Below are 26,109 nucleotides of genomic sequence, written 5' to 3' on the forward strand. Positions count from 1 at the left end.
ACGGACATGCGAGCTTCTGCCCCCATGTCATATCACTGCGGTGGACGCAGACCCGCAAAAACGCCCTGTGATGCCTTGCGTAGACCTTCGTTAAACCGTGATGTCGTAAGCTTGCTCCCTATTGCTGCTTCAGACTAGCCATGATGGCCTTTTCCTTCGCGGCCACCTCGAATGGATCTCCATAGCGATCTGTAAGTAGTTAGCCATGGCCGACACCTTCCTCGGCCTATCTGGGACCGTACTCTTGATCATGCTATCCTTGTGCTGCAAACCTTCCCAAGCTCGCGCAAACTCGTCTTGCGCTTTCTTGTTGAGCCACCCATATCCGGGCTCGTCCTCGGCCCTGTTGTATGTATACCCGCTACTTTCGTGTGTCTTGTACGGGGCGTCCGATCTTGCTTTGCCGTTGGCGTTGCCCATGGCTTGAAGCTCTATGGTTATCGTGAGTCGCTGCCCAACTCGAAGTCCAGCACAAGAATGTGATGATACTCGATGTACGCACCTTCCATGTCGTCTGCACCGTTGCTGATGTTTTGCAAAGGGCGCTTGCCGTTTGAGTTCGCGAGAGATGTGGTCGGCAAGGAGCGTTCGCGGCGCTGCGAGTCGGGCGGCGACAGCACTGTCTCGGCTGGGTTGGCGGTTTGGGTCACCGGGGTTGTGATTTGCTCCAGATCTGATTCTTCGGGTGAAGACACCATTTGACTGTCGTCTCCTCTGCTGGGCATGATTTAACGTTTCCGGAAAGGTTCAATGCGTCAAGCGTTCCAGGAAGCACAGGTGGGATGTGACGCATGTGAAAGTGAGCTTCATGACCGCTTGGCACTGGAACTTGCTCGCTGTCGCGGCGAACGTGGCAGGACAAGTTCGTTCTCGGGCGTCGCCCGCGATACGACGAGCTTGCGCTGCTGGCAAGGCCACAATGCATGCCATGTTGTCAGGCGGGCTCATGTGCAGTCGCGTGTTATTACCTTAGCAGCGGAACTGCAACTGCATGCTGCCGATATATCGGTGCAGCACTCTTCGAATACAACTGTTCGAACGAGTCCGCGCATCAATGCACTCTTGCACACGCTGTTCTCATTCGCAGACACGGCGGCAATAGATGTCGAGGCACACAAGTATCACGCGCAACGACGCGTCTCTTCGCGTCATAGTGTCATAGGCATAGGCATTGCCCGCTCTCAACCGTGCACTCTACACGACCAGCCTTTCGTGCGAAATGCAACGCACCTTGGTCTTCACGGTAATTTTTCTGTTATTCCGGACTTCGGCTAAGTATGGGCGCGAGGTTGTAAGGGAGATGTTGTGTCCGTATGTTATACAGCACATGGCTACCTTCGGCCTTGGCTGTCCTTTCGGCTCAAGCGCTGCTCCGAACTCTACGGCAGAACAAAAACAATGCCTATGCGCGGCACGAGGAATGAGAATGTAGTAGCGATTTCAGTTCGCATTGTGCCCTTCACTCTTGACATTTGCAATGTCTGCACCAACCATCGGCCGGTCATTCTCGAGAGTGCTTCAATACCAGCAACTACGAACAGCTGGGTTACCACGGCCACTGTTCTACCGCCAATACCATGCGTCAATACGTCGAGATGTGGTCAAGCCGTTCCTGTTAGCAGACATTGGCGAGGGTATCACCGAATGTCAACTCATCCAATGGTTTGTACAGCCTGGTGCCCGCGTAGAACAGTTCGACAAGCTCTGCGAGGTCCAGTCCGACAAGGCGAGCGTCGAGATCACCAGCCCCTTCGATGGAGTCATCAAAAAGCTGCATTACGAGCCGGACGACATGGCAATTACTGGGAAGCCGCTGGTAGATATTGATATCCAGCAAGAACTGAGCGAGGCGGATGAAGCCAAGCTCGGTGACGTTGGTGACAAAGGGGAGCAATCCAGTGCCAACAATGCTCAGGAAGCTGAGCAGGCTACGCAGCAGCAAGAGATTGAAGCCGAAGGTGTAAGTGGAGAAGATGCTGTGGCTGCAGAGAGCCAGGAAACATCGGGGCACGAAGCACGTCGAGAGAGCAAAGGCACACATGGTTCTCTGGCCACGCCAGCAGTGCGGCACCTGATCAAAGAGCACAAGCTAGACATTGAAGATATCGATGGCACAGGAAGAGATGGCAGAGTGCTCAAGGAGGACGTGCAGCGTCACATATCGCAGGGAGACAAGACAGCTTCACAGCCGTCTGCCACAAAAGCCGTGGCAAGCAAAGAGGACCGCAAAGTCCCTCTCACACCTGTTCAAAACCAGATGTACAAGGCCATGACGCGCTCGTTGAACATTCCACACTTCCTGTACAGCACGTCGGCGGACATGACGGCCATAACTTCTCTGCGCAAGAAGCTCAATGCTTCAGCAGAACCCGGTCAGAAGATCACTCACCTCGCATTCATCATGAAGGCGGTCAGCCTGGCGTTCACCAGGCATTCCATGCTCAATGCTGCACTCAACACCAAGGACCCGAAGAAGCCGGAGCTGACGTACAAGGGCAGCCACAACTTCGGTATTGCGATTGACACGCCCAAAGGTCTCTTGGTGCCGGTCATCAGCAACGTTCAGGACCTGAGTATAGCAGAGATCGCTGCAAAGATGAGGCAGTTGTCCGAGGCTGCACGAAACAACAAGCTTGCACCTGGGGACTTCAGCGGCGCAACGTTTACGGTGTCGAATATTGGTTCTGTCGGGGGAGGTGTTGTCGCGCCAGTGATTTCGGAGCCGCAAGTCGGAATTGTAGGCGTTGGGAGAAGCAAGATTGTGCCAGCATTCAACGAGCATGATGAGCTGATCAAGAAGGAGGAGCTGGTGCTGAGCTGGAGCGCCGACCATCGTGTGGTGGACGGGGCGGAATGTGCGCGGTGTGCTGAGCGAGTGAAGACATTACTCGAAGACCCATCATCGATGTTGGTCGAGCTGCGATAAGTAGTGCTCTCATCGAACGCACCCATTCACGTCCGTTCGCGGCTCATTCTCTGCGAAAAGTTCGGCATCCAACGCCGATGTCAGGATGTGCTCTGAGATGCCGTCTAGCGTGGCCTAGCAGACTCTGCAGACTGGTCAGAAGGCCGGGGTACATGTGCCGAGTGCAAGCGATCCAGGAACGGACACCAAAATGTCGCCCTCAGTCGCCAGAGTGGTGCAGGGCACCGATGCCGGCATCCAAGTCCGAACCCCACATTGTGTCGCGGTGCTGGTCGCAGTGCAGCAAGGTGACGAAAGCCGAAGATAAGCGACTTCGCAAGCTCGAGCTCCAAACACGACTTCTCTATTGAAGCAGCGATTCTACGCTCGACCACGTTGCACTCCTCTTGCACGTTCTCGACTTTCACATTACACCGACATGGCCTCACGAAGTCTGACCGGCAAGTCTCTTGCCGCCTCGCTGAGGAATGCATCGACCACAACAACCGGCTTGCGAGCTGGTCAAACCAGTGGACTCGCAACATTGGCCAATTTCAAGCCTCCCACTATTAACAACGAACCCAATGTTGGTCTTTTTGGTCATCGTCCGGGATCGTTCGTCAAAACTAATATATGACAGAAACATTACGAGAAGGACTCCGTCGACCGCACAAAGCTCGCAGCTGCCATTCAAGCTCTCCGATCACAAGCACCTCTGCAGGTCCCGATCGTTGTTGCCGGCAAGGAGTCGAGAACACAGACGATCTCGGAGCAACCGATTCCGTACTCTCACAAGGACTCCATCGCTTCTTTCTCCAACGCTACCGCTCAGGATGCGCAGAACGCCATTGAGTCGGCATTGGCAGCGAAGAGCTCTTGGGAAAGCCTGCCATTTGCGGATAGAGCTGCCATCTTCTTGAAGGCAGCCGACCTGGTAGCTGGCAAATACAGATACGATATCATGGCTGCCACCATTGTTGGGCAAGGGAAGAACGCTTGGCAAGCTGAGATTGACTCTGCCGCAGAACTGGCCGATTTCCTTCGCTTCAACGTCAAATACGCTCAGGAGCTCTACTCGCAACAGCCCGAGCACAACAGCCCGGGTGTATGGAACAGAGTAGAGTACAGGCCACTTGAGGGATTCGTGTACGCTGTCACGCCATTCAACTTCACCGCGATTGCTGGCAATCTCCCTGGCGCGCCAGCGCTGATGGGTAACGTCGTGGTCTGGAAACCATCGCCCGCTGCCATCGCATCAAACTGGCTCGTGTACAACATCCTGATCGAGGCCGGACTTCCTCGCGATGTCATTCAATTCGTACCGGGAGATGCTGTGGAGATCACTAAGGCTGTTCTTGCCCACAAAGAGTTCGCCGCTCTGCACTACACAGGATCAACATCAGTCTTCCGCTCACTCTATGGGCAGATCGGCCAAGGCACTGCAGAGGGCAGATATAGGGGTTACCCCCGTATTGTTGGCGAGACGGGTGGCAAAAACTTCCACCTGGTGCACAGATCTGCCGATGTCGAGAACGCCGTACTCAACACTGTCCGTGGAGCTTTCGAATATCAAGGGCAAAAGTGCTCCGCCACGTCACGCGCTTACTTCCCGAAGAGCTTGTGGGATCAGGCGAAGCCTCTCCTGATCAAGGAGACACAGAAGCTGAAGATCGGTTCGCCCGAAGGTTTCGGCAACTTCATTGGCCCTGTCATCCATCAACAGTCTTTCAACAAGCTCTCCAAGGCCATTGACGAGTCTAACAAGGACTCTTCTCTCGAGCTTGTCGTGGGCGGCAAGCACGATGGCAGCAAAGGTTTCTTCATCCACCCTACGATCTACGAGGCCAAGACGCCTGACCACAAGAACTTTACTACGGAATTCTTTGGACCCATCTTGACCGTTTATGTCTATGATGATACCACAGATCCTGTCAAAGCATACCAGGACATCTGCAAGACCATCGACACGACTTCGGAATACGGGCTCACTGGTGCTGTCTTCGCGCAGGATCGAGAGGCTCTCGTCTACGCCGAGAATGCTCTGCGAAACGCGGCCGGCAACTTCTACCTCAACTGCAAGTCCACCGGTGCCGTCGTCGGTCAGCAACCATTTGGGGGCGCTCGAGCGTCAGGCACGAACGACAAGGCTGGCTCTGCCAACCTGCTCTCACGATTCGTGAGCATGCGTGCTCTCAAGGAAGAGTTCAACGCGATTCCGTCAGTGGAGTACCCTTCAAACATTGTCTAATACTTTGCATACATCGTCATCCGCGAGTGACAGGGGGCGGCAATTGGCCTGGATGGCATCTGACGTGGCGCAACAGCGGATGGATGACATATGATTTGAAGCGTTCAGCATGGCAAGAAAAGAGAGTACTGTCCTTTCAGTAATCCGTGTAGCATATGGACATGGCATGGCGTTGCTAGGAGCTGGGCTTTTAGTAAAACGAGCAATGAGAACAAATTGAGCGAGCACAGGATGACTTTCTCCGCAAATCCGCTGGCAATTCCACTCAAACGCCGTCGGCATTTGACTCCCTCGCGTGGCAAACGTCATCTGTGTCGAAAGGCACGACGTCCCAGCAATGGGAGGCGATGCCGTGCAGCGGAGTCGACACGGCCCTCCATATTTCCCTCGTTCCGACGTGTTCGTGACCACTGCAATGGGTCGCTCTATCCCGCACCTAGCGGGCGCGCAGCATTCGTGCTCCTCCCGTCGGCACTTCCATACAGCAGCCGCCAAATATAAGGTACATTCTTGGTGTCGCTCTGCCCGTCGTCTTTGGATCGCTTCTCCAGCGTCAACGTTCCGTGTCGATTGCCCATCTCCTATCACAGCTCACGATTCCGACTCCCTCTGCCTTGTTTTCAGTTGCCACGACTTGGACTCCTCACTTTAGCCCATCAGACTAGGCCCGCCGGCAGTCGCCTCATTTGCTGGACAAGCAGTCGCTCGCAAGAATACCTTCACCACAGCCAACATGTCAACTCAGGCAGTCATCCACTCCCCGGAGCGTCAACAAAACTTCCCCCCAACCCCACCTTCCGAGCCAGCGACCGAGATTTCGAAGATGTCGTCCGACAATGCATCCGCCTCCGCCCAAACGACCGCACGCTCGAGGTGGCACTCGCAGCACAAGCACATCTGGGTCATAACTGGGCCGGCCGGCTGCGGGAAGACTTCAGTTGCTGAGTACCTGCACTCGACATTTTCGCTGCCATATCTGGAGGGCGACACGGTATGTCTCGGAAAGTGGGACTGTGGAGAATTTCGGGCCGACTAACGTTGGGGGTCACAGTTTCATACGCCAGAGAATGTCAAGAAAATGGCAGAAGGCAAACCGCTCACCGATGCCGATCGTTGGGACTGGTTGGTCCTACTCCGCGAAGAGTCTGTCAAGGCTCTGCAAAATTCCTCATCGGATGGAGTGATTGTCACATGCTCGGCGCTCAAGAGAAAGTACCGCGATGTCATCCGTATCGCCGCATACCACCATCCCGAGATCCAAGTGCACTTCGTCTTCCTCAAGGCTTCGGAAGCGCTGCTTATGGATCGCGTGAGAGCGAGGCAGAACCATTACATGAAGGACTACATGGTTCACAGCCAGTTCGAGAGTCTTGAAACACCCACCAAGGACGAGACAGATGTTCTAGCAGTCGATGCGAGTGGAACGAGCAAGGAAGTGCAGGACCTGGCACTGAAGGTCGTCGAGCAAGAGATGACACGCGATTCCTCCTCATAGCGGACGGAACGACAGTAACACGCTGTATCGCATGTTACTCCCTCTCTGCTACACTCAATGATTCTTGATTCGGTGTTTTAGCGTTGGCGTAAGGAAAAGGGATATACCTGAGTCGGTCATAGAAAATAATGGTTTTCGTGTTCAGAATCACTAAGCGTCGCTCCATGCCTCTTCAACAATGTCCGCCAACTCTTGGAGAGTTTCTACTCGAAGCTTGAAGCCGTACTTCTCTGAAGCACCGCTGGGGTCGCCGCCCATTGCGCCACCGCGGTCTACCCATACGCTCTGCAGCTCTACTTGCTTTGCTGGGCCATGATCGTGGAAAAGCGATTGCGCGACATGGCAAAGCTCTGCTTTTTCGATGCCGAAGTCCGATTTGACGTGCTCCAGAAGGTAATGAAAGTTCTTCAAGTCTGGTTTGTAGGAACCAATGTCTTCAGCAGTATACACTTTATCAAAGTGGCAACCCTTTAGAGGCCCCGAAAGTGTTTGCTGGAAAGAAGCGAGGTCCACGTTCGACAGTGGAATGAGCTTGTAGCGTTTGCCCCTGCACACCGTTAGTACATGCTGATAGGGAGGCAACGACAACACTTCTGTGATTCGTAAAGCACTCACAGAGACTGTATCGCTTTCACAGTGTCCGAAAAAGCAGGATAGGATCCAATCTGTGAACCATATTCTTTCGCTGCCTGTTCGACCTGGTCTTGTTGAAGGTGGCCATTCTCCACGACTTTGAGCTCTTTGGCATATCTTCGAAGACCCTCGGCAATGATGTCTTGTTGTTTACTTGATGGTTGTTCTTTTTGCACCGTGGTATCGTGTCTCTCGATTGAAAGCATGAGCTCTTTGTGATCCTTTGGGAGATATGGTGCCAGAGCGGTGTTTCGTGCTGCCTGAGCTATACCCGATTCCCAATCGATCAGAGCTGTAGAAAGTCAGCTCATCTGGCCATGTACATTGTGACGAGTTTCGAAATACAGACTTCCGTAGATGTCAAAGCTCAAGGCCTTGATTTGTGTCCAGGGAATTGTTGAAGACATATTGAATCTGTGTTTTTAACATGAACTTGAGAGACGCTTTGGTGGTATGGAATGCAGATGTATATATGTCGCCGGATTTTGTTGCGGCCCAGTACTCGATGGTATAGTGCGCCCTTCGATTTCTGTAAAAGGTCGCCGTGACACGTCGCCCGGGCCGGACAGCAGTAGCGAGACGCCGAGACCCTGAGCTCTTAGATCCACTGTGACCAGACAATCGGATACCAATAATTCGAGACACATATCGTTGGACATGGCTCAGCCGAAATACAGCGAACATGCCTTGGTGTTGCATGTCAGTGTTATAAAAGAAGGTGCCATGTCGCTATTGAGAGGATAAGTGCAGTTCTCTTTCTGCTTCTACTCTACCATTTCCCATCCTCGGGAATCTTGTAAAGACCATTCTTCCGCCTCTCCGCAGCCCATCGATCGCACCAGGCTTTCATCCTCTCGCGACTTTTCGCACTGCCAACATTGACAGTGGGAATGATCTTTTCGATCCGTAGAGCACAGCAGAACATGGTGAGCTCTCTGAAGCTGGAATGCTCGCTGTACGGAACACCAAAACAACTTGCTCTGCTTGAGCTGCCGCGCTGCGGCACTAGATCTCGCATGCTATATGTGCTTCGCCAATTCTCCGAATGCAATACCGTGGACACCAGAGGGCTTTCAGTAAAGCGACTGTTTGGCGGCTTGTAGTTCCAGCCACTTGGTCGAAAGCCTACGGCACGAGTAAAGTGCGGCCAGAAGTCTTTGAGGTAATCATCTAGTGTCTCTGCTCGGATCTCGAACAAAGGTGTCATGTGCACCTGCGCTTCTTTGGGATTGTTGGTCATTAGAGCATCCAGCTCTGGATCCTCTAAAGCCGCCACGATGCGCTGTTTCGAAGGCGGAGCATAGATCTTGGAGTTGAGTGCTTTGGCTATGCCCAGACATATGCGTTCCTTGCCAATGCTATACGTGCCCACCACCACCAACAGCCGGCCCCTGGACTTCTTGTCCCTGGCGCTAGAAAGGATTTGTTGGCTGGCATGTGGATTCTTCTCAACGGTCATACTGTCACCACTTGTCGCATCTGTGACTTCGTCACTGGCTGCGGCGCCGGATGATTCGCGCTGTATGAACTTTACCATCCCTTCACCTGCGCGTTGCCGCTTCATTGTCTCCCAGCCATCTTCATCGTCCGCCGTGTCCTTGCTGAGGCAGACGCACATATCCGCGCACGCTTTGATGACGTCTTCTTGGCCCGGAAACGCATATTTCGGATTGAGATATGTGGTATCGAGATAGCAGACGTCGATTTTCTGCTCCTTTGTGTTTCCACTGACCTTGTCGACAACTTCTGGCATTAGCAGTGGATGTTCGACGTGCATTTTGCATGCCCGGAAGTCGCCACAGTGCAATATTCGCTGCACTCGAGGCTCTCCATTCTGCTTGATGCCTATGGTTTTCTCAAACAAGTAAAGCGAGCTGCCAGGACAGTGATTCGCGGAGATCATAGTGACTTTGACGCCACGCGTGCCTGGAACATCAATCTGTCGCTCGAACTCTAAAGGTATCACATATTTGGGGTCAACGCGCAGTTGCTGCTTGACGAGATTGGCTGTGACCTTTGAGCAATAAATGGGACCGTGAGTCCAGGTGGATGTGAGTCCCACGTAGTGATCACTGTGGAAATGGCTGAGAAAATACGCTTGACAGCCTTTGACGGCTCCGTATCGGAAGGCATCGACGCAGATGAAAAGACCTGGTAAGATTTTGTAAAATGGGCAGGTACGCTGGTAGGAGGGCTTGCCTCGGGCAGCATGTTCAGATGCAGCAGCCTCAGCCCATGCAGCCTCCTCTGTGTGTCCGGACATGAGCTTGTTGAACGCTGATCCACCTCCGTTCTGTACTGCCGAATCGCCGAAATTGAACGGGTTTGCTTGACCTGGTCGAGCTGGCCGAGCTGGACGTCGATATTGGCCGGCAGAACTTGAATCTTCTGACTTCACGGGCCAAGGTGTGGCGCGAATTTGCTTGTTGAGCTTCTCAGGCAGAGGAGTGGGCTTGCCATCCAAGCAGTTGTTGACATGCACGCCTGCGTCTCGCTCAGTGACACCATCGAGGCACAAGTTGCAGACCGGACAAAGCGTGGTGGCATGGTCCTCCATTCTCTCTAACTTGACGTTGTCATCATTCGTTGGCCGGTCATAGTCTTTCTCGTCCTCTGCTTCCTCCGCTTCCAGTCTAGCTTGCTCTTCCATGTAGCGACGCTCGCGGAACTCGTCACCCTCCTCGAACTGGTCTTCGTCAAAATCGTCGTCTCCAAACTCCTCGAACTCGTCCATACCTGGCTCGTAGCTCGTCTCTTCCTTGATAAGGTTGGGCGGTGATTGAGCACTGATTGCTGCAACTGCAGTCTCTGGACCTTTCGCCGAAGCCTCTTTTGTCTCGAAGACTGGTATTGCCCCCGATTCTCCATGCGCGATGTTCTCGACACCCGCAATTGCGGCAGATGTTTCTTCCTCCTGCTCGCTATCCGACTCTTCGCAGAATGGCCCAACTTTCCTTATGACGGCCTTGGTGCCCGACTCCGGTCGTTGGGGTGCTGTCTTGTCAGGTCGATTATCCGTCTCTTCGCTGCTCATCTTCCGCCGTTTAGATGGCCCCTCGATTTCGTTGAAGCGCTCCGTGTCGAACGTTTCATCTGAAGTGAAGAGCTCGGCAGCATCTTCGTCAATGGCTGCAAATGAGCTCGCCGCAGACTGTCTTCCATCGACGAACAGGCCGGGTTGCGCAACGCCACCATCGTCGGACTTCTTGAAGAAGCTGAGAATACTGCCGTTGCCCTGGCTGGAGAGTTTGTTCCTGGGTGTAATCGGCTTTTTTGAACTGCTTGGGCCTTGTCGTCCGATCGTAGGCAGCGGCACCTGCTTACTCGCCTTGGTTCGGGTCGCCATCTTCGGTGGCGGGACGGTGGGAGGCACCGCAAGACTGAATGGTGTCTTCGCCTCTGTTGTGGGCGACGGAGGACGTCCTACCTCGATCGATGTAGAGTCTCGAGGCTTGCGAAACATGGCCGACGTGCCATGGTCCTAAGAGTGCGTTGTGGGTGTCAAGTGAAGGCCCAGATTGATGTCAGCGCAACGAGATGCGCCTGATCCTCGCGCCATCACGTGAATCTTCTTTGGAAGTGGCAGTGGCGACATAGGAATCAGGGTCTCCACACTTGCTGGCACATTGTCCGCAGCCTCGTGGTGATCACAAAGGACACGGACACGGAACGGAGTAGTCTTGCGCCACGGCACCAACTTCAAACCGCCGCTCTCACATGCGCCATGAACTGAAGCTCTGGATCAGCTTCAGCAGTGATGTTAGCTTCCATTCAAGCAGTACAACTTGCCCGTTCTTCACACATCGCCAGGAGCGATCATGGACATCGATCTCAGCCTGCTGCCAGATGACTTCGAGGACTGCTTATTCACCCAATACGAAATTTTGCTCAGAAGATCGACCTTTCGGCTGCTCGACCTGCCCCCAGAACTATGGGCTCGGATATGTGAGTTGGTAATAAGGCTCTCGCAACTCGAGCCTTGGAACTGCTGCTGACTCAGTGATGTCGATGTGTAGGCCGTCATCAGACCCAAAGGCATCGTCCTTGGCCGCGAGAGCCACTCTGCGGACATGGCTAGGATCGTAAGGCAGCCTAACATCACTCGCACATGTCGTTTACTACGTAGCGAGGCGCTCCCGGTTTTTTATGGTCTTAATAACTGGGAAATGGTCCATTCATATCTGGTACCATGTCCAAGGCACTTTCTCATTGCAATTGGAGACGCCAACTTGAAGAAGATAGGCACCATTCTGATTCACAGTAATTGCGGCCATCAATGGTGGGAAAGTACCTTCCAACGAGGCAAAATCAAGTGCAGGGTCGAGATGGTCGGCAATAATCTCAAGTACATGGCACCGCTCTCGTGGCGTGGGCTCCATACGTATCGAGTAACCTTCGTCTGACACTGCTAGCACAGGAATTTGGTACATCGGGATGAGAGGTTTGCAGCGCAGAAGTTCTGGCAGTGATCTGAAAACAATCGTCTTGACTCAACGAACGACCTGAGTGATGCGCCAGAATTACCAGAATGGAGAGAGAGAAGATTCGATGCTCTGTTTAGACCACAGCGGCTGGTCAGTCACGCTCGCCGCTTCAGGGTGCATTTGGATGCTCAACAGTGGAATAACCTAGTCTCGTTACCAAGCGAGTATATTTAGGGAAGACAGTACAACTCATGGTCGGACAGCACATTGATGCTCAAGAAACAATATCCAGGTGTCTTAGCTCATCGCACTAAAGCCGAAGACTAGTGTTTAGTATTTCGTTCATAGCGTGCGCATCAGCAGCAGCAGGATTGTGCTTCAGCGTTGCCGCGAGCTGGCTTTGAGATCCGTGGAGCTTGTATCAAGCTGAGATACTGTAGCACTCGCTCAAAGACCGGCCCACACGTTGCAATAGTCGTGCAAGAAGGCGAGCTCGCAAGTAGGGTCTTCTAGCCATGATCATGACTCGGAGAGAGAAATTGATTAGTTTATTGTGTAAATGTTGATTTGACCCACGGAAAGCAGCAAATAACCTTTGAAGCGGATCACCTCCGCGGCGAGTGAACCCTCGAGCCAAAAGTTTCGTGGTCCTCTACACGTCTTCACAGTGACATTGCTCTATCACGCGCTTCCCACCATGGTGGAGCCAGCAAACTCGCCGAGCAATGGGAGCGCGGCGGCGGCACCAGCAGCAGATGGTGCTGCGAAAACCGCTAAGGCAACTGCGCAGAACCCTGCCTTTCGCATGATGGGCTTGCCTCGACTGCGACTGCCATCACGGAACTGGACTATCTTCTGGACAATCACTGGTTCCTTTGCCGGCGCAGTGATCTACGACAAGTATCAAACGAAGCGCACACGAGAGAAATGGGTCAATCTCGTCTCCCACATCGCCGACGAGCGGCTCGACACGAAGACGATTCCGCGTCGAGTGACTATCTACCTGCAAGCACCTCCTGGGGATGGACTGCGGACAGCGCGCGAGCACTTTCATCTGTACGTCAAGCCGGTACTGGTGGCAGCGGCCATGGACTGGGACGTCGTGGAAGGGAGGAAAGAGGGCGATGTGCGACACAAGACGGCGGAAAAGATCAGGAAACAACGTAGGAGGAATGGCGAAGGCGAGCCGGTGACTGACGATGAGGATGGAGCACTCATGGTTGAGAATTTGCGCCGGCAGAATGGAGATATGGAATACCCAGGTGTTGCCGGAGACATCGTGATCGGTCGACACACCTGGAAAGAATACATACGCGGTCTACATGAGGGCTATCTGGGACCTGCAAGTCTGCCGAAGGAGGCTGATGCCGATTCAGTCGCTGGTACAGAACCCGCAGGCCATGCACCTGCCTCTACTTCTGCCAATGACGCTATTGCGAATGCCACAAGCGCCCACGGAGCTGGTGGTGCTGAGAGTTCACCGCTGACGTCCCTAGACACTGTAGTCGAAAGCGCCGAGACAGGTAGCGCTACGGACGCCGAAAGTGTTGGCGACGGGGAAAACGAGGACAAAAAGGGAGAAGAGAGCGCCGAGTCAAAGGAAAAGGACGGCGAGCAGAAGCCGAAACGACGGTTTCCACCATCACCTATCCTCCCTGAAGACTACAGCACGGCTGTGCTATCACCATCTACACCCGAGATCTTGGGCCCGAGTGTTGGCGTTCGATTGCCCCATCTCCTCGGAATCAAGAATACGCCAGTGAGGATTTACCGATTCCTAACCAGGAGACGATTGCAGGAGGATATCGGGCGACAGGTTGCGGCTGCAGTTCTGGCCTCGTATCGCCCATACACCACTGTGATCGCGCAGGACGATGGCAGCGCGTCTGACGTAGCAAAGGAAACATCGGAGCAAGCCACAGTCTTGCAGCATGAGGAGAAAGACTGGTACAAGCTTGTCCATAAGCCCCGTGCAGAACATGAAGAGAGCTTATGGATAGAGCCAATAACTCTTGACGAGCGCATAGCAAATCGCATGCGTGCATTCGAGCTCACTTCTGCAGATGAGGAGCGCTCACGAAGGATAGCGGCGGGCAAAGAAGCCGCGTCGAATCAGGAGTCCTGAGGTTGCACTCGTTGCTCGAGGCGCAACGCTTCATCCAAAGTCGCTTCGCATGGCTCTGAGCATGCCCATGCTAAGGTCATACTTTTTTGCGCCTGAGCCGGGCAGGTGCAGCTTGGCCAGTGGAGGTGAGCGGCCAGATTCCGAGCATGGTGGCTGCTCAGCTTGTAGGATAATGTACAGTAATGGGGTTAGCCGCAATGCACTCCGCAAAATGAGGCGGTGCCCGTGGTGTGAACATCGGTTCCACCACACAAATCACTGCATGGTCGTTTTCTCCCTAGGAGTTCTCTTGTCAGGCCAGTCCCGAGACGAAGTTCCGGGTTGGCAATGCTCGGACAGAGCTGTACGTGGTAGTCTCTCGTCGATCAATTCTCAGGTCGCGAAATGGACGTCCGGACAGCGCGAGGTCGAAGAGCCATTATTACTGCTGCGGAGAACCAATCTTTCATATGCTGCCGAGGGTTGCTGGCCTGAGGTGGTTGGTAGGTGCCGGGCCGTGGACATGCAGGACGAAAAGCGTCTGTCATTGGCCGACTCGTATAGATGACGACCCGCTAGACTCTTCACAGTCGAGGCCAAAGTCAATCATCCTCGCTGCACGACCGTCAAGGCGTGCTGACGCTGGGAACACCGGACTGGACTCGCCCTGCTCCGCTCATGGATTCGGGCGTCGTAGGCACTGATCAGTCTCAAAAACATGTCCTCTCCTTGGTCGATTCGCACCCGTAGAAACGCCATTCCGCACGCAGACCAGCACACGACGAGGTTGTCGCCGTGACAGCTGCTCCATCCACCCGCCGACGAGGATCATATTGCAATGGGTCTTCGTTATTATGCTCAGCGAGTCCACCATTGTGGTTGAACGGCCCCGGTCCGGCTCCGTCAGCAGTTCTCAGAGCAGTTCCTCCAACGACCACAAAGTGGTCTCACGAGAGAAGCAGCTGGCCAGGGCAGAGAAACGGCCTGGACACCAGAGGAGATATGCACCAAAGACGCGAACTGGCTGCATCACATGCAAAGTACGTCCATTGTACTGACCTAAACCTCCACACTGCTTCTTCCCCGCTGCAATCACAGGTGCGAGCGCACAGCACTCCCAATGCGGCAAGACGTTGGTGGCATGTGCGCTCGCATCTCACACGTTGGTCTTTTGCAAGCACCACATGGGGTCTAGCTAATATGTCCATCTTCTGCGCTTTAGATACGGAGAGTGAAGTGCGATGAGGAGAAGCCACATTGCAAACGATGCACGACGACGGGCCGGAAGTGCGATGGCTACGCCCAAATGGGCGAGTCGCCTACCAGACCGAAATCGCCTGAACCATTGACGGTTGCTCTTATCAACGACGTCTCAAGTGATGCCCTGGAGCGAAGGACTTTCGACTACTTCCGTGCTCGAACGGCACCCTGTGTCTCAGGCTATTTTTCCGATACCGTATGGGAACGACTGGTACTACAGCTGAGTCACCAAGAGCCTGCAGTCCGACATGCTATCAATGCTCTTGGTGCTTTGCATGAGGAGAGGTCTCTGCGCCGATCCGCTGGCGCAGAGGGCATCGATGTGTCCCTTGTGAAGACTGGGTTCCCCATCCTTCAATACTCCAAGGCCTTGAATGAAATGCAGGAGCTGCTGAAAAGTGGTAAAGCACCTCTGGATGTCATCCTGTTGTGCTCTTTGCTGTGCATACACTTTGAAGCGTTGCGAGAATCGTTTGTCCCTGCTCTGATGCACATTGAAAATGCTATTCAACTGCTGCAATCGAACACTACATTCGATGCACGCAAAGTCAACCCAAGTCTTGTTCGAGCAATAATGAGAATGGACCTGCAGGGGACTTTGTATCTGGCCTCACGCGTGCCGGGCATGCCGTTCTTCACAGCAGCCACGGACTCGATACTACCAACATCTTTTCATGATTTGACTCATGCCCGCGACCTGGTCAACACCTGGACGAGTCGCTTATATCACTTCATGCGCACAGTCGGCGACCATCATAGACTTCAATCGCCAGGCGGTCACACCATCGATGCATTAGCCCAGGCACAAGAACTCGAGCAGACCTTCTTGAAGCTAGACGGTCTGCTCTGGGAGTTCATGCATAAGCCCACTGCCAAGCTAAGCACAAGAGAGCAGCATGGTCTGGGGATGCTCCGGACGCGCACAAAAATGAACCGAATCCTAGCCGCATCAAGCTTATATGCGGAAGCATCCTACTTTGACCAATACATTGGCGAATTTGAGAATATCCTCGCCATCTGCATGTACATCATGGGATCCGACAATGCAGATCGTCGGTTGTTTTCCGTTAGCCTTGACGAAGGTCTGATCCAGCCGCTATTTTTCTGCGCAACACATTGTCGAGATGGAAAGGTTCGGCACCAGGCTCTTGCGCAACTCCGGAAGCTACCTGTTCGAGACGGTATCTGGCATGTTGATACCACGACACGCACAGCTGAGATGGTCGTCCGATTCGAGGAAGCCCTGTGTGATAAGCCACCTGGCGCTGCGCTCTGTTCTGATATTCCCGAATGGCGGAGGGTGCACTCGGCGATTTTTGATACCTCCGGACACGATTCCACACCTAGGAAGAAAGTCATGGTCAAGCTGAGAACTCGGCCAAACGGAATTGATGGAGAGTGGATCGACCATGAAGAATCAATAGACTGGCTGGTACCTTCTCAGTACAAGAACATGAAAGCAAATCTTGGCCTGATTGTCAAGAATGGCGCATTCCCACGGACGAGCTCATAAGGACATGAGAGTATCACAGCATCCAATCCCTAAGCGACCACAGAGATCTCAGGAGGGAGTGATTGCAAGTAAGCAGAGCCATGCAGCTGCAGATTCAGCCCGTAAGGTCGTCATCACAGTGGAGGTCGAGTCAAGCGATTCGTGAATACGATCGGTCGGATGTAATATAGTTACTGCAGTAATGTTTGCAAGTGCAGCACACCACAACAACATTTTGTAACTTCAACTACTAACATCTCGCATATGTGATAGTGGGTCTCGCACCATCAGCTGCTGCGTCAATTGCCTCCAATCAACTGACCCGATATAGTCTTCGCCTATCACGCCCGAATTCCTCGGGCTCGAAGATATCTCCAGTCCAACCAAGAACACTCCGCGATGATACTGCAACAGACAACATCAGCTTCAGTCAACTATCAAACACGAAGACGCATAACGGTGCGCAAGAGGGGCACCATATTGGTGATGCTGTTGGAGGCTTAGCTCTGCAATCACAGGCTTGCAAGACTGGTCGCTAAGAAAGTCGAAGAGCCACTCGACAGGAGTCTCTTGTCTAACCCTCTCTTCTGGACCTCAGCGCTCGGACGATAACTTGCTCTGCTGCAACAGAGATGACGCGACCGTGGCCCAGGTCCAGTACCACGCGACCAGCGAGCCGGGTGGGAGCTCTTTCATTCTACGACTTCACCGCCGACCAATGTTGTCGATTCCTGAAGCTCCGCTTGCGAGTCCTGTCGCGGATAAAGCAGCACGATCTGCTCTCGAGAAGAGTCTTAAGCGTAACCGAGACGATGCTGGTTTGGATGCACCACACTTCGAAGATGATGGCGGTATTCGTCATCCAACACCGAGTTTTCGTATCGCGCCTCTCCGTGTATTCACAATGGATACGCCGCAGCCTATGTCATTTCAACTTGCCCGTATGCTGGAGCATGATGACCTGAGTGGTGACAATTTCAACGGAATTTTCGTCGTGGAGAGACCACAATCCATGACCGGCTGACCTGTTTGTCAGCTCATTGCAGTCTTCGCAAGGTCCGATGTGCTGTGCGAGCACGCCGACAACTCTTTGCGAAATCAAGTCGGTCCTCACCGCGCAGAGGAGGATGACTGGGTTGGAGAGGTCGTCGTTTTTGCTTTCGGTATTGTCAACTTCACCTCGCGCCGACACGAACGCAACGACGCGGCATGTCTCGTCATGGCAGCCAGCGTCGGCCTCACCCTCGCAAGACGTGGCACCAATAACGATTTTGCGGTCAATTTTGCTACCAAGGCTTTCTTCGATGGCGCTTACGCTGATCAGGCTGCACGTTTCGTAATCCTTCAGTATCTTGGGGGGATGGAGAGCGTGAGACATCAGCTGTCGAGTTTTACTGGAGTTTCATTGGCACGCACGTTGGGGAACACCCGAGTAAAGAAGCATTGCAGTGTACACAGTGCAAGAGAACTGCAGTTGGTCTTGCTCTTGCTCTTGTCAAATGGCATCGAATTTGCTTAAACCTCTCAGACGTATCCCACATTCATGCACTGTTGTACACCTATCCTTCCCTAATTGCCCATTCATACGCGGCATTGCGCTGTCTGTTCATCAACCATGCCTCCAACAAGTCTTCATGATCTGCTCGCCCACCCATATTCTGCTTGCCCTGTGGCCATGTGTGGTTTAAATCCCAGAAGTCACACACTTTTGCGTCAAACTGTGATGAATTGGGATCCCTTGCCGCAGCCGATGCAGCATTCGCAATAGGGCCAGAGAAGTATCCGTCCATCCGACCATTCCATCTCATGAAATACCGGAAGAACGGAGTCGCCATTAGCTCAGGGGAAACTCTCTTCTGCAATACATGTATGGTGACAAATATATATTGAGTTTCCCAGAACAGCGCCCAAGTACGGAAGAGATCCTGGGTAGCAGTCAAACCATCAAGACCTTTGATGATCAGGTTGAGATGGATAGGTCCATTGCGCGGATGCGCACTGCGGAGGTTGTTCGTGTTTTCCATGAAGCGGCGATCTCCAGACGTCTGACGTTCGCCGGCATGAATGAGATCGATTCGACAACCCTCTTGCGCATACGCTCAGCCGTGACTTTGACCGGCGAGAGTTCGACCCAGTTTTGCTCATATTCGAATCTGCCAATGGTAAGAAGGTTTTCTTCCTTGAACATCTGAGCCGCGGAGTCTGAGTAGATCTGCCTGCTACAGCGCATAGCACAGCCGAGAGCCTGGCTTCGGCCCTGCTTGCTCGAGTTCTGAATGAACTCCATGGTCTCGGTGCCGACGTCCACAAATGGGTTGGTAAACGGCATGGTGAAGTGGGAATGGATGAGAGCATCGTACACTCTTGCCTCGCGCCTCGAACAAAGCGTCCGGTTGCTATTGTGAGTGGAATCGATAATTACCGACCACAACATGCCCTGCTTGCGAGCGATCGACACCATATTCCCTCGCACAATGAATCGCAGCTCTTGTGTAGAAATGTCCACACGCGAAAAGCTGCCAAATGCCGCATCCTCGGGCCAGTTCTCTCGCGGAAAGGCTGCGTGGATAGCAGACTCCCAGTCACGGTGGGTAACACCGCCAGGAGTAACGCCGCCAGAGTTGTGGAGTGGTGTCAAACTTTGCTCGATCCGTGCAGACATCGTCCAGTGTCCCATAGCCAGAAGAATGTCAGGGTTGGAAGCCTGTACTTGATAGTCTATCTGGCCACAGAGCATGGCAAGAGTTGCCGCTGAGCGAGGTTCGGTAGGCCGTCCGAAAGGAAGCTCCAATTGCTTGCCCACATAAGCAGACTGCACGGCGTCGATGGCGAACTGTGGGATGCCCTTGACATTGACTTTGTCGCCTCTCAGCATCATGTCCAATTTCTCGTCGCTTAGCCCAGCAAGGAAACCACTGCAGAAGGGCTCCGCCCAAGTTGTTTCATGCTTTCCACACGTAAGGCCTTGCAATTCGCAGCTGGCACAGGGGATGGTGTTATTATCGCATGGCCGACATCTCGGCGATTGCTCCAAGTGATCTTGAATGTTGCTTCTCAGTATTTCCTTGCCGCAACTGAGGCACGTTATGACATTGAGCGAGTTGTCGGTCGCGCCGCCCGCTAGCGTGTACTGCTTGTGGAGCTCATAACTTGTCGTAGTGTCTGTAATCATCCTCGCAACATTCGATCGTCCAAGGGGAATGGTTCGAATAGCTAGTCGCGGCAGGATCAGAAGACCCACTTCCGTGCTGATGAATGAGCGCAGCGTACTTGTGTCATCTTCAGTACTTGTCTGCGTAGCCATGTGCTCCTTTCTTTGTCGCCCGGCGACTAACCTGTCCGCGCTCGGGAACGATCGTGAGCAACCGACAACTCTGCAGCGCTCTGAGAGCGCAATGGCTTCTGAGTCCAGACATGGTTGGCACGCTGTGCCGCTCGGCGGTCCCAGCGTGTGTTGGTTTAAGGCTCCCGCAAGATCCTCCGCTTCAGACAGCAGCACCGTCCCATCGTATAGGTCTGGATTGGTGACGCGATGTCTCATTGCTTTGTGGTAGATTTGACGAACAACCTCCGTCAGCCTATCTGGCACAAATGGTCCGAGCCGACTGCTGAGGAGTCCTTAACGAATATACACCACCTTGATACCCGACTTGTTGTCAAGCTGCATTGCGTACCCGGCGAATGGGGTATCTGCGAGCCCCGGACTGGATTACCATTCACGTCGTTTGTCTGAGCCGACGTACTCGTAAAGCTCGGCAATGATTCTGGGAAATTCCCCCTCTGCAGCAGTGTCGACAAGGCCCGAGAAGTCGTCTTTGAGCATGTTGCTGAGTGTTCGCTCTGAGGCAAGGTCGGCAGCAGTCTGGACGACGTTGGGAGGATTCAGTGGCGACCATTGATCAAGTGCAGTGTCGAAGTCTCGCCGGAGCTGATCAAGCTCGGATAACGAGACGTTCATGCTTGCCATTTCTGTCATGTAATCCTCAAAGAGCCCTTGGGCGGCGGCGGCATGATCTTTCTTGATAGTCATGATATGCTGGCAGATCAGCTCGGCATTGGGCAGGACAGGTTCCATGCCCAGGTACTGTTGCGTGTGGACGTGAAGGCGTATCAGCTGGCCTAGGTGCGATTCTCGAGGACTCAACTTCTCAAGCCATTGCTGAGAGGCTGCTGGAGGATATAGATGCTCAGCTAGTCGGGCCAGCCGTACGATGGCCTCGGCTCGCTCAGTAGCGGCTTGCTGGTCACGCGTAACGAGGAGCTTCCAGCGCCTGTACACTGCATCTACGTTCTGATGTGGAAAGAAGCGCTTGACAATCTCAGGAACGCGGAGTCCTCCTGCTTTGGCTGTCCGCTAAGCCTCGTCGTCTTCTTCACCCCAGTCGGCAATGGGATCTCTAGCAGGCCCTTCTACATCATCGTCGTCATCCTCGAGTACAATGGAAGGGAGTCATGTCCGTACCCGAACCTTGGTAGGTGTCGGCTGGGCGAGTAGCAATCGTTGATACAGTTCCCGACACTGGAGAGACGCTGTATTTTCCACCTACTATTCTCAGACGAGCGGACGTCGTCATTGACATCGGAGTGTTAGCAAATGCGGGACCTTGGGGCGGAGGGGAAGCTGGAAGGCATCATATCTTCCGGATTGTTATGCGGTGTAGCTGTTTGGCGAGCGCCCTAATCAAAATTCTATTCAAGTGCATCAAAGTCGCATCAAAGTCTCAGCTAGTCGGGAAAGGTGGAGTGTGGAGCGCAACTGAGAAGGAGGCAGTCTAGCACGAGTATGGTGGGATTGGAAAGCTGTATTGATGATGAGAATTGCTGTACCCTAAGCATCGTCGCAAGACGACCACAGTGGGATCCTCACATCACCACCAAAATTTCCAGCACCAGCGCTCATCACAGCAATTGAGGTAAATCGGCAGAGGCGATATCTTATCATTAAGTTAGCGTAAAGCTTAGACGCCCAGCTTCCATGTGAACACGAACATCACCGGCGGTATCTCAGAGCGCAGTGGCCTTGCAGCGCAATGCAGCTTTCAAGAGGATGCCCCTCGAGCGCAAGCATGCTCTCATATCGGCCGTTGTAGCATTCGTCAGCTGGGCTTACATCACTGAGTGGATTCCACCATTGCGCTTGGTACCTCATGCCTTCATCGCTGGCTTTGTCGCGAATCTGCTGGCAGCGATATACGTCCTCGCATCGACCACGCGACCACGGACCGCTTGGAGCAACGCCCACCGAGATGCGCCACTCGCCCTTACGTTCGCCCAGCCCGGCGTGTGGGAGGAAGAGAAGGCGACGTTGAGGGACCGCGGAGAGTACAGACGACCGATCATCTTTCCTGAGGCCGAGAAATTCTCAAAGCAGGTAGATGGCTTGCTGGATGTGATCCTGCGCGACTTTGTCACAAGCTGGTATGGGCATATCAGCAAGCGACCGCTGTTCCAGAATGAGATCGACCGTTGCATCCGTTCGGTGCTCCTCTCGGTCACAGCGAGGCTGACTGACCTGGATCTGGTCGAGCTCGGTGTGGCTCGGGTATTGCCTGTGTTGACAAGTCATATGAGAGACTTCTACGATGCCGAAAGAGCTGTGCGTGGCAAAGCACTTGAACACAATGTGACCGAGAGTGAAGAGCTGAGCATGGCGATCGCTGGCAAATACAGAGGCGGCAGACTACATTCTGTTGCTTCGCTGTCACAATCGGATACCACAGCTTCTTCACAGCAACATCTGCGTAGACTTGTTGAGAAGATCCTCCCCTGCGTCCTTCCGATGAACATGAGATCAAGTTCTGCGGTAACAGTGCTCATTAGAGAGATTGTGGCTTGTGCTGTGATTGGACCCATCGTGACGATGCTCGCGGACCCGGACTTCTGGAATCAGCAGATTGTCAGCGTGGGCGGTGCAATGCTTCAAGACCGGAAGTCTGTCCGCAAGATGCGTGCTGCACTCGATCAGCATGCACCTGCTTCTCCTGGAAAGCCCGGTCGAGGGAGTCAATTTCCCAGACTGCGACCATATGACAGCGAGCGCCAATTCGAGCGCTTCGTCAGAGCTATCAGGCACGTTAGCACCCTGAACGATGCACGCCTCTTTCGAAGCCAAGTCAGCCTGCAACTTAGACGAGATGCGCAAGTCGAAGGTCAAGATGTAGCGTACATTCGGCGACTAGAGACTGGGCGAAGATTGCTCGACCAGAAAATTGCGTCCTTATCCGTCGCAGATGACAGTAAGCCAGCGACAAAAGTCACAACAGCACGAAACGAGGAGTCTTTATCGCGAAAACGGCAGGCCTCGCTTCGGGAACTGATATACGACGCTGCTGGACTGAGTTACTTTATGGAGTATATGGATCGTCAGAACCTGATGCGTCTTGTACAGTTCTATCTGGTCGTGGACGGGTTTCGCAATCCTCTCGAAGGGGACAATGATGAGCCCCCAGCGTCATTGGCGGCAGATCCAGACCGCATGGACATTGCGCAAATGTATGCCGAGTACTTATCAAAGCCAGAAATGCGGGTGCCTCAAGATACTTTGCAGATTGTGAAGCAATGTTTGAAGGCTGGGTCGAAAGTTGTCGCGCGAGACTATCTGGCTGCTCGGCGGGAAGTGCTGCGCATGCAGACCAGAGTCTACAACACCATGAAAGATCAACATTATGAAGCTTTCAAGAAGACTGACCTCTATTACAAGTGGCTGGCGGTCGATGACAAACCCACATTTGGGCCACTCTTGCACGGAGAGGGCGAGACGGCCAACGGGTCCCGTGGCGCCGAGAGTCCTGCCGTTCATGTCAGAAGGCCGCAACTGGGAGCATTACAGAAGGAGCCCGAACTGCGGCGAGCTGTGCTCTCTACATCAGACCTGAAAGCTGTCGGTCGTAGCAGCAGCATGTTTTCTGACACCACACGGCGATCTTTAGACGAGGCAAATGACGGCGGCAGAAATGCATTGTTCGGCGAGGATCGCTCTCCTCTGTTCGCAGAAGATGCAGAGGGTGAGAACATGGTACAATCGATTTCCAGCCTGAAGAGCTACGATTCTGATGGTGACGGCACAAAGCATGCTCAAGAAGAGGCCAAAGCTGTCAGAGAGATGCAAGCTGCACTCGACAACATTGTCAGTGATGACCGTGACAAGGCCAGCTTGTTCTCCGAAACCTCTGGCAGACGGTCGCTTGAAGGGGAAGAGAGGCGTGAGTCGCTAGATTTCATGAGCCGTTCTGGAGCGTCGGCCACAGCTTCTCAAATCTTGGATCGCAGCAAACCCAGTCTTTCTTCGCTAGGACTCGTTGGGGGCCCATCCAACCGAGGTGTGTTTGTGGACGACTTATTCGGCCACGAGCAAGAAAGGTTTGCCGAAGACGAGCGAGAGGATTCAAACGCCGCAACCGATGAGGAAGACGAGCGCGTCGAAGAAGCAGCAGCTGGAGATCTGGGGCTGGCAGAGGCTATTGACGTTCTCAATGCAGACATTGAGAGGCTTAGCGCTCAGAGAAACGTTCTTGACTCATTGACTGCCAAAGCGGAGCTCACCAACAACCAGGCTGAATTGCGAATCTTGCGAAAATCGGAACAAAGCTTACAACGTGAGATTAGACGCAAAGAGATGCAAAAGCAACAATATATCGTTCAAGAGAGCGACAACAGCCTTTATGGGCGGGCGTTGATCGCGATAAAGTCTGTCATGGTCGGCAGAGAGGAGGACGGCCACGAATATGCGCTATATGTCATCGAAATCCGTCGACAGGCTGGGGAACAAATGCCGGCAGCGACGTGGGTTATCACTCGCCGATATAGTCAATTCCACGACCTACACAAGAGGCTGAAAGCACGATTTCCGGCAGTGAGAGAGCTAGACTTCCCCCGCAGGCAGACCTTGTTTACTCTGCAGAAGGACTTTTTACAGAAACGACGAGTCACTCTGGAGAAGTACCTACGAGCTCTCTTGCTGGTCCCTGCAATCTGTCGAAGCAGAGAACTGCGAGCCTTCTTGTCTCAGTCTGCCATCGTGAACAACGGTACCGATGGCACACAAGCTGATGCCAAAGATTTTGTGACACGGATATACAACTCAGTCTCGGATGGCATGGAAGAGTTCCTTGGAAACATACCGGTCCTCGACCAATTGTCAGTCGCAGGTCAAAATCTCATCTCGGCCGCTACATCGCAGATGAGTGGCTCTTCTCCTGTCGACAGCATGGATCCAGCTGTGCAAAATCCTGCTACTGCGACGGAAGTTGAAGCCGAGTTGAACGCATACGAAACGAAAGAAGTTGAACCTTTTGTAAAGCCCATCTGCGATCTTTTCCTGGAAACTTTTGAACTCTCAAAGGGAAACAGCTGGCTTCGTGGTCGTACAGTAGTGGTCGTACTTCACCAACTACTTGGAGGCACTATTGAGCGGAAAGTCAAGGAAGCAACAAACAGTGCCTTGGAGGACGACAAGCTGGCGAGCTACGTTGAGAATCTGAAGAAGACCGTGTGGCCGGACGGCAAGATGCGGCCGCCGACTGTACCGCGCACACCGGCCGAGAAGGCGCGCACCAGGAAGGAAGCAGGTCTTCTACTGGGCGCGCTGGTTCCAGATATTGCTGGCAGTGTGGTTGGGCGAGTCAATGCGCAAGCGGCGAGTCGAAAGATCGTCGCCATGTTGAACAATCCTAGGTTGAAGTAAGTCTTTCGGTGTGCCTCCCCTGTTCGATGAACATCTACTGACTATCATAACAGTGTGCACTTGATCTTCAGCCTGATAGATGAAATCATTGGCATCGTCTTCCCGGAAACAGTAGATAAGTAATGTTTATGAGAGCCAACGAAGTCAATCGAATTCTCGTGTGTGTACCTATATCGATCAAGACTTTCTACCGCTCCACAGCTCTCCTCGCAATTTGCGCACAACCACAGCTGCCAATCGTCCAAGTCGCATGTACCAGTAGAGCATAAGCCGTACAATTGAGAGCGCTGTCAGTCGTCGGGGAGCTTCCCCAAGGTGCACGCCGTCAGAACTACCCACCACATCTCACGCGCTCCACTTGGTACTGGAAGTCATCGGCCAGGAAGCGTTCGAGTGCAATGTTCTTGAGATCCTGAGCGTTGACGTCCTCGCCGTGCTCGATGAGAAGAGAGTAGGCGCGCGCGAGAGACGTGCAAGCGTAGCCCTCCCCGAACCCTCCATTCATTCCCACCATCTTCTCGTCGTGCTGGCGTTCTTCGACAGCGGTCGACACAGCGATGTTGCCGAACAGGGTTTTTGCGAATTCGAGCACAGTTTTGCCGCCGGAGTGCAAGGTGAAAGAGGCGCAGATGAGGCTTTCCAGGACTTGGTTTTTGGCGATCGATGGGACGCTGGGGGAGATTGTGGACGGCATGGTTGTCGTGCCCTGTCGTTCGTCAGTGAAGTTCTGGTCAAATGAGGCGCGGCGCACCGACTGGTTGTAAGTGTTTATCAGGCGCCACCGATTTATTTGCTCATCGAGCCCTTTGTAGCCTTTCTCTGGCGTAGTTTGTGTTTGATGTATGTGTGAGCGATATCGGTGATT

At 53.5% G+C, this 26,109-nt stretch overlaps 12 protein-coding genes across 12 annotated transcripts; 6 read left to right on the forward strand and 6 right to left on the reverse strand.

The window, feature by feature from the left end:
* Positions 1–118: 118 nt before the first annotated feature.
* On the reverse strand, positions 119–725 carry CKM354_000366700 (uncharacterized protein; the record flags this gene model as incomplete). The annotated part of the gene is made up of 3 exons (XM_044798875.1): positions 119–189; positions 243–431; positions 503–725. 3 exons carry the CDS (start codon positions 723–725, stop codon positions 119–121), a joined length of 483 nt encoding a protein of 160 aa, XP_044654810.1.
* Positions 726–1,477: 752 nt separating this feature from the next.
* On the forward strand, positions 1,478–2,926 carry CKM354_000366800 (uncharacterized protein; the record flags this gene model as incomplete). The annotated part of the gene is made up of 1 exon (XM_044798876.1): positions 1,478–2,926. One exon carries the CDS (start codon positions 1,478–1,480, stop codon positions 2,924–2,926), a length of 1,449 nt encoding a protein of 482 aa, XP_044654811.1.
* Positions 2,927–3,344: 418 nt separating this feature from the next.
* Positions 3,345–5,153, forward strand: CKM354_000366900 (uncharacterized protein; the record flags this gene model as incomplete). Its single annotated transcript, XM_044798877.1, has 2 exons — positions 3,345–3,491; positions 3,546–5,153. The coding sequence occupies 2 exons, from the start codon at positions 3,345–3,347 to the stop codon at positions 5,151–5,153; spliced, it is 1,755 nt and encodes a 584-aa protein (XP_044654812.1).
* Positions 5,154–5,886: 733 nt separating this feature from the next.
* On the forward strand, positions 5,887–6,648 carry CKM354_000367000 (uncharacterized protein; the record flags this gene model as incomplete). The annotated part of the gene is made up of 2 exons (XM_044798878.1): positions 5,887–6,144; positions 6,205–6,648. The coding sequence occupies 2 exons, from the start codon at positions 5,887–5,889 to the stop codon at positions 6,646–6,648; spliced, it is 702 nt and encodes a 233-aa protein (XP_044654813.1).
* A 150-nt stretch (positions 6,649–6,798) lies between these two features.
* Positions 6,799–7,688, reverse strand: CKM354_000367100 (uncharacterized protein; the record flags this gene model as incomplete). Its single annotated transcript, XM_044798879.1, has 3 exons — positions 6,799–7,195; positions 7,264–7,573; positions 7,631–7,688. 3 exons carry the CDS (start codon positions 7,686–7,688, stop codon positions 6,799–6,801), a joined length of 765 nt encoding a protein of 254 aa, XP_044654814.1.
* A 362-nt stretch (positions 7,689–8,050) lies between these two features.
* CKM354_000367200 (uncharacterized protein) lies at positions 8,051–10,744 on the reverse strand (the record flags this gene model as incomplete). Its single annotated transcript, XM_044798880.1, has 1 exon — positions 8,051–10,744. One exon carries the CDS (start codon positions 10,742–10,744, stop codon positions 8,051–8,053), a length of 2,694 nt encoding a protein of 897 aa, XP_044654815.1.
* Positions 10,745–12,402: 1,658 nt separating this feature from the next.
* On the forward strand, positions 12,403–13,830 carry CKM354_000367300 (uncharacterized protein; the record flags this gene model as incomplete). Its single annotated transcript, XM_044798881.1, has 1 exon — positions 12,403–13,830. One exon carries the CDS (start codon positions 12,403–12,405, stop codon positions 13,828–13,830), a length of 1,428 nt encoding a protein of 475 aa, XP_044654816.1.
* Positions 13,831–14,663: 833 nt separating this feature from the next.
* Positions 14,664–16,582, forward strand: CKM354_000367400 (uncharacterized protein; the record flags this gene model as incomplete). Its single annotated transcript, XM_044798882.1, has 2 exons — positions 14,664–14,849; positions 15,032–16,582. The coding sequence occupies 2 exons, from the start codon at positions 14,664–14,666 to the stop codon at positions 16,580–16,582; spliced, it is 1,737 nt and encodes a 578-aa protein (XP_044654817.1).
* A 1,939-nt stretch (positions 16,583–18,521) lies between these two features.
* Positions 18,522–19,436, reverse strand: CKM354_000367500 (uncharacterized protein; the record flags this gene model as incomplete). Its single annotated transcript, XM_044798883.1, has 2 exons — positions 18,522–18,936; positions 18,988–19,436. 2 exons carry the CDS (start codon positions 19,434–19,436, stop codon positions 18,522–18,524), a joined length of 864 nt encoding a protein of 287 aa, XP_044654818.1.
* Positions 19,437–20,270: 834 nt separating this feature from the next.
* CKM354_000367600 (uncharacterized protein) lies at positions 20,271–20,636 on the reverse strand (the record flags this gene model as incomplete). The annotated part of the gene is made up of 1 exon (XM_044798884.1): positions 20,271–20,636. One exon carries the CDS (start codon positions 20,634–20,636, stop codon positions 20,271–20,273), a length of 366 nt encoding a protein of 121 aa, XP_044654819.1.
* A 972-nt stretch (positions 20,637–21,608) lies between these two features.
* Positions 21,609–25,367, forward strand: CKM354_000367700 (uncharacterized protein; the record flags this gene model as incomplete). Its single annotated transcript, XM_044798885.1, has 2 exons — positions 21,609–25,240; positions 25,298–25,367. 2 exons carry the CDS (start codon positions 21,609–21,611, stop codon positions 25,365–25,367), a joined length of 3,702 nt encoding a protein of 1,233 aa, XP_044654820.1.
* Positions 25,368–25,575: 208 nt separating this feature from the next.
* CKM354_000367800 (uncharacterized protein) lies at positions 25,576–25,938 on the reverse strand (the record flags this gene model as incomplete). The annotated part of the gene is made up of 1 exon (XM_044798886.1): positions 25,576–25,938. One exon carries the CDS (start codon positions 25,936–25,938, stop codon positions 25,576–25,578), a length of 363 nt encoding a protein of 120 aa, XP_044654821.1.
* Between the last annotated feature and the right edge of the window lie 171 nt (positions 25,939–26,109).

This window comes from Cercospora kikuchii, assembly GCF_019650295.1.
Source record: "Cercospora kikuchii DNA, contig_00002, whole genome shotgun sequence".
Classification (NCBI taxonomy): Eukaryota; Fungi; Ascomycota; class Dothideomycetes; order Mycosphaerellales; family Mycosphaerellaceae; genus Cercospora; species Cercospora kikuchii.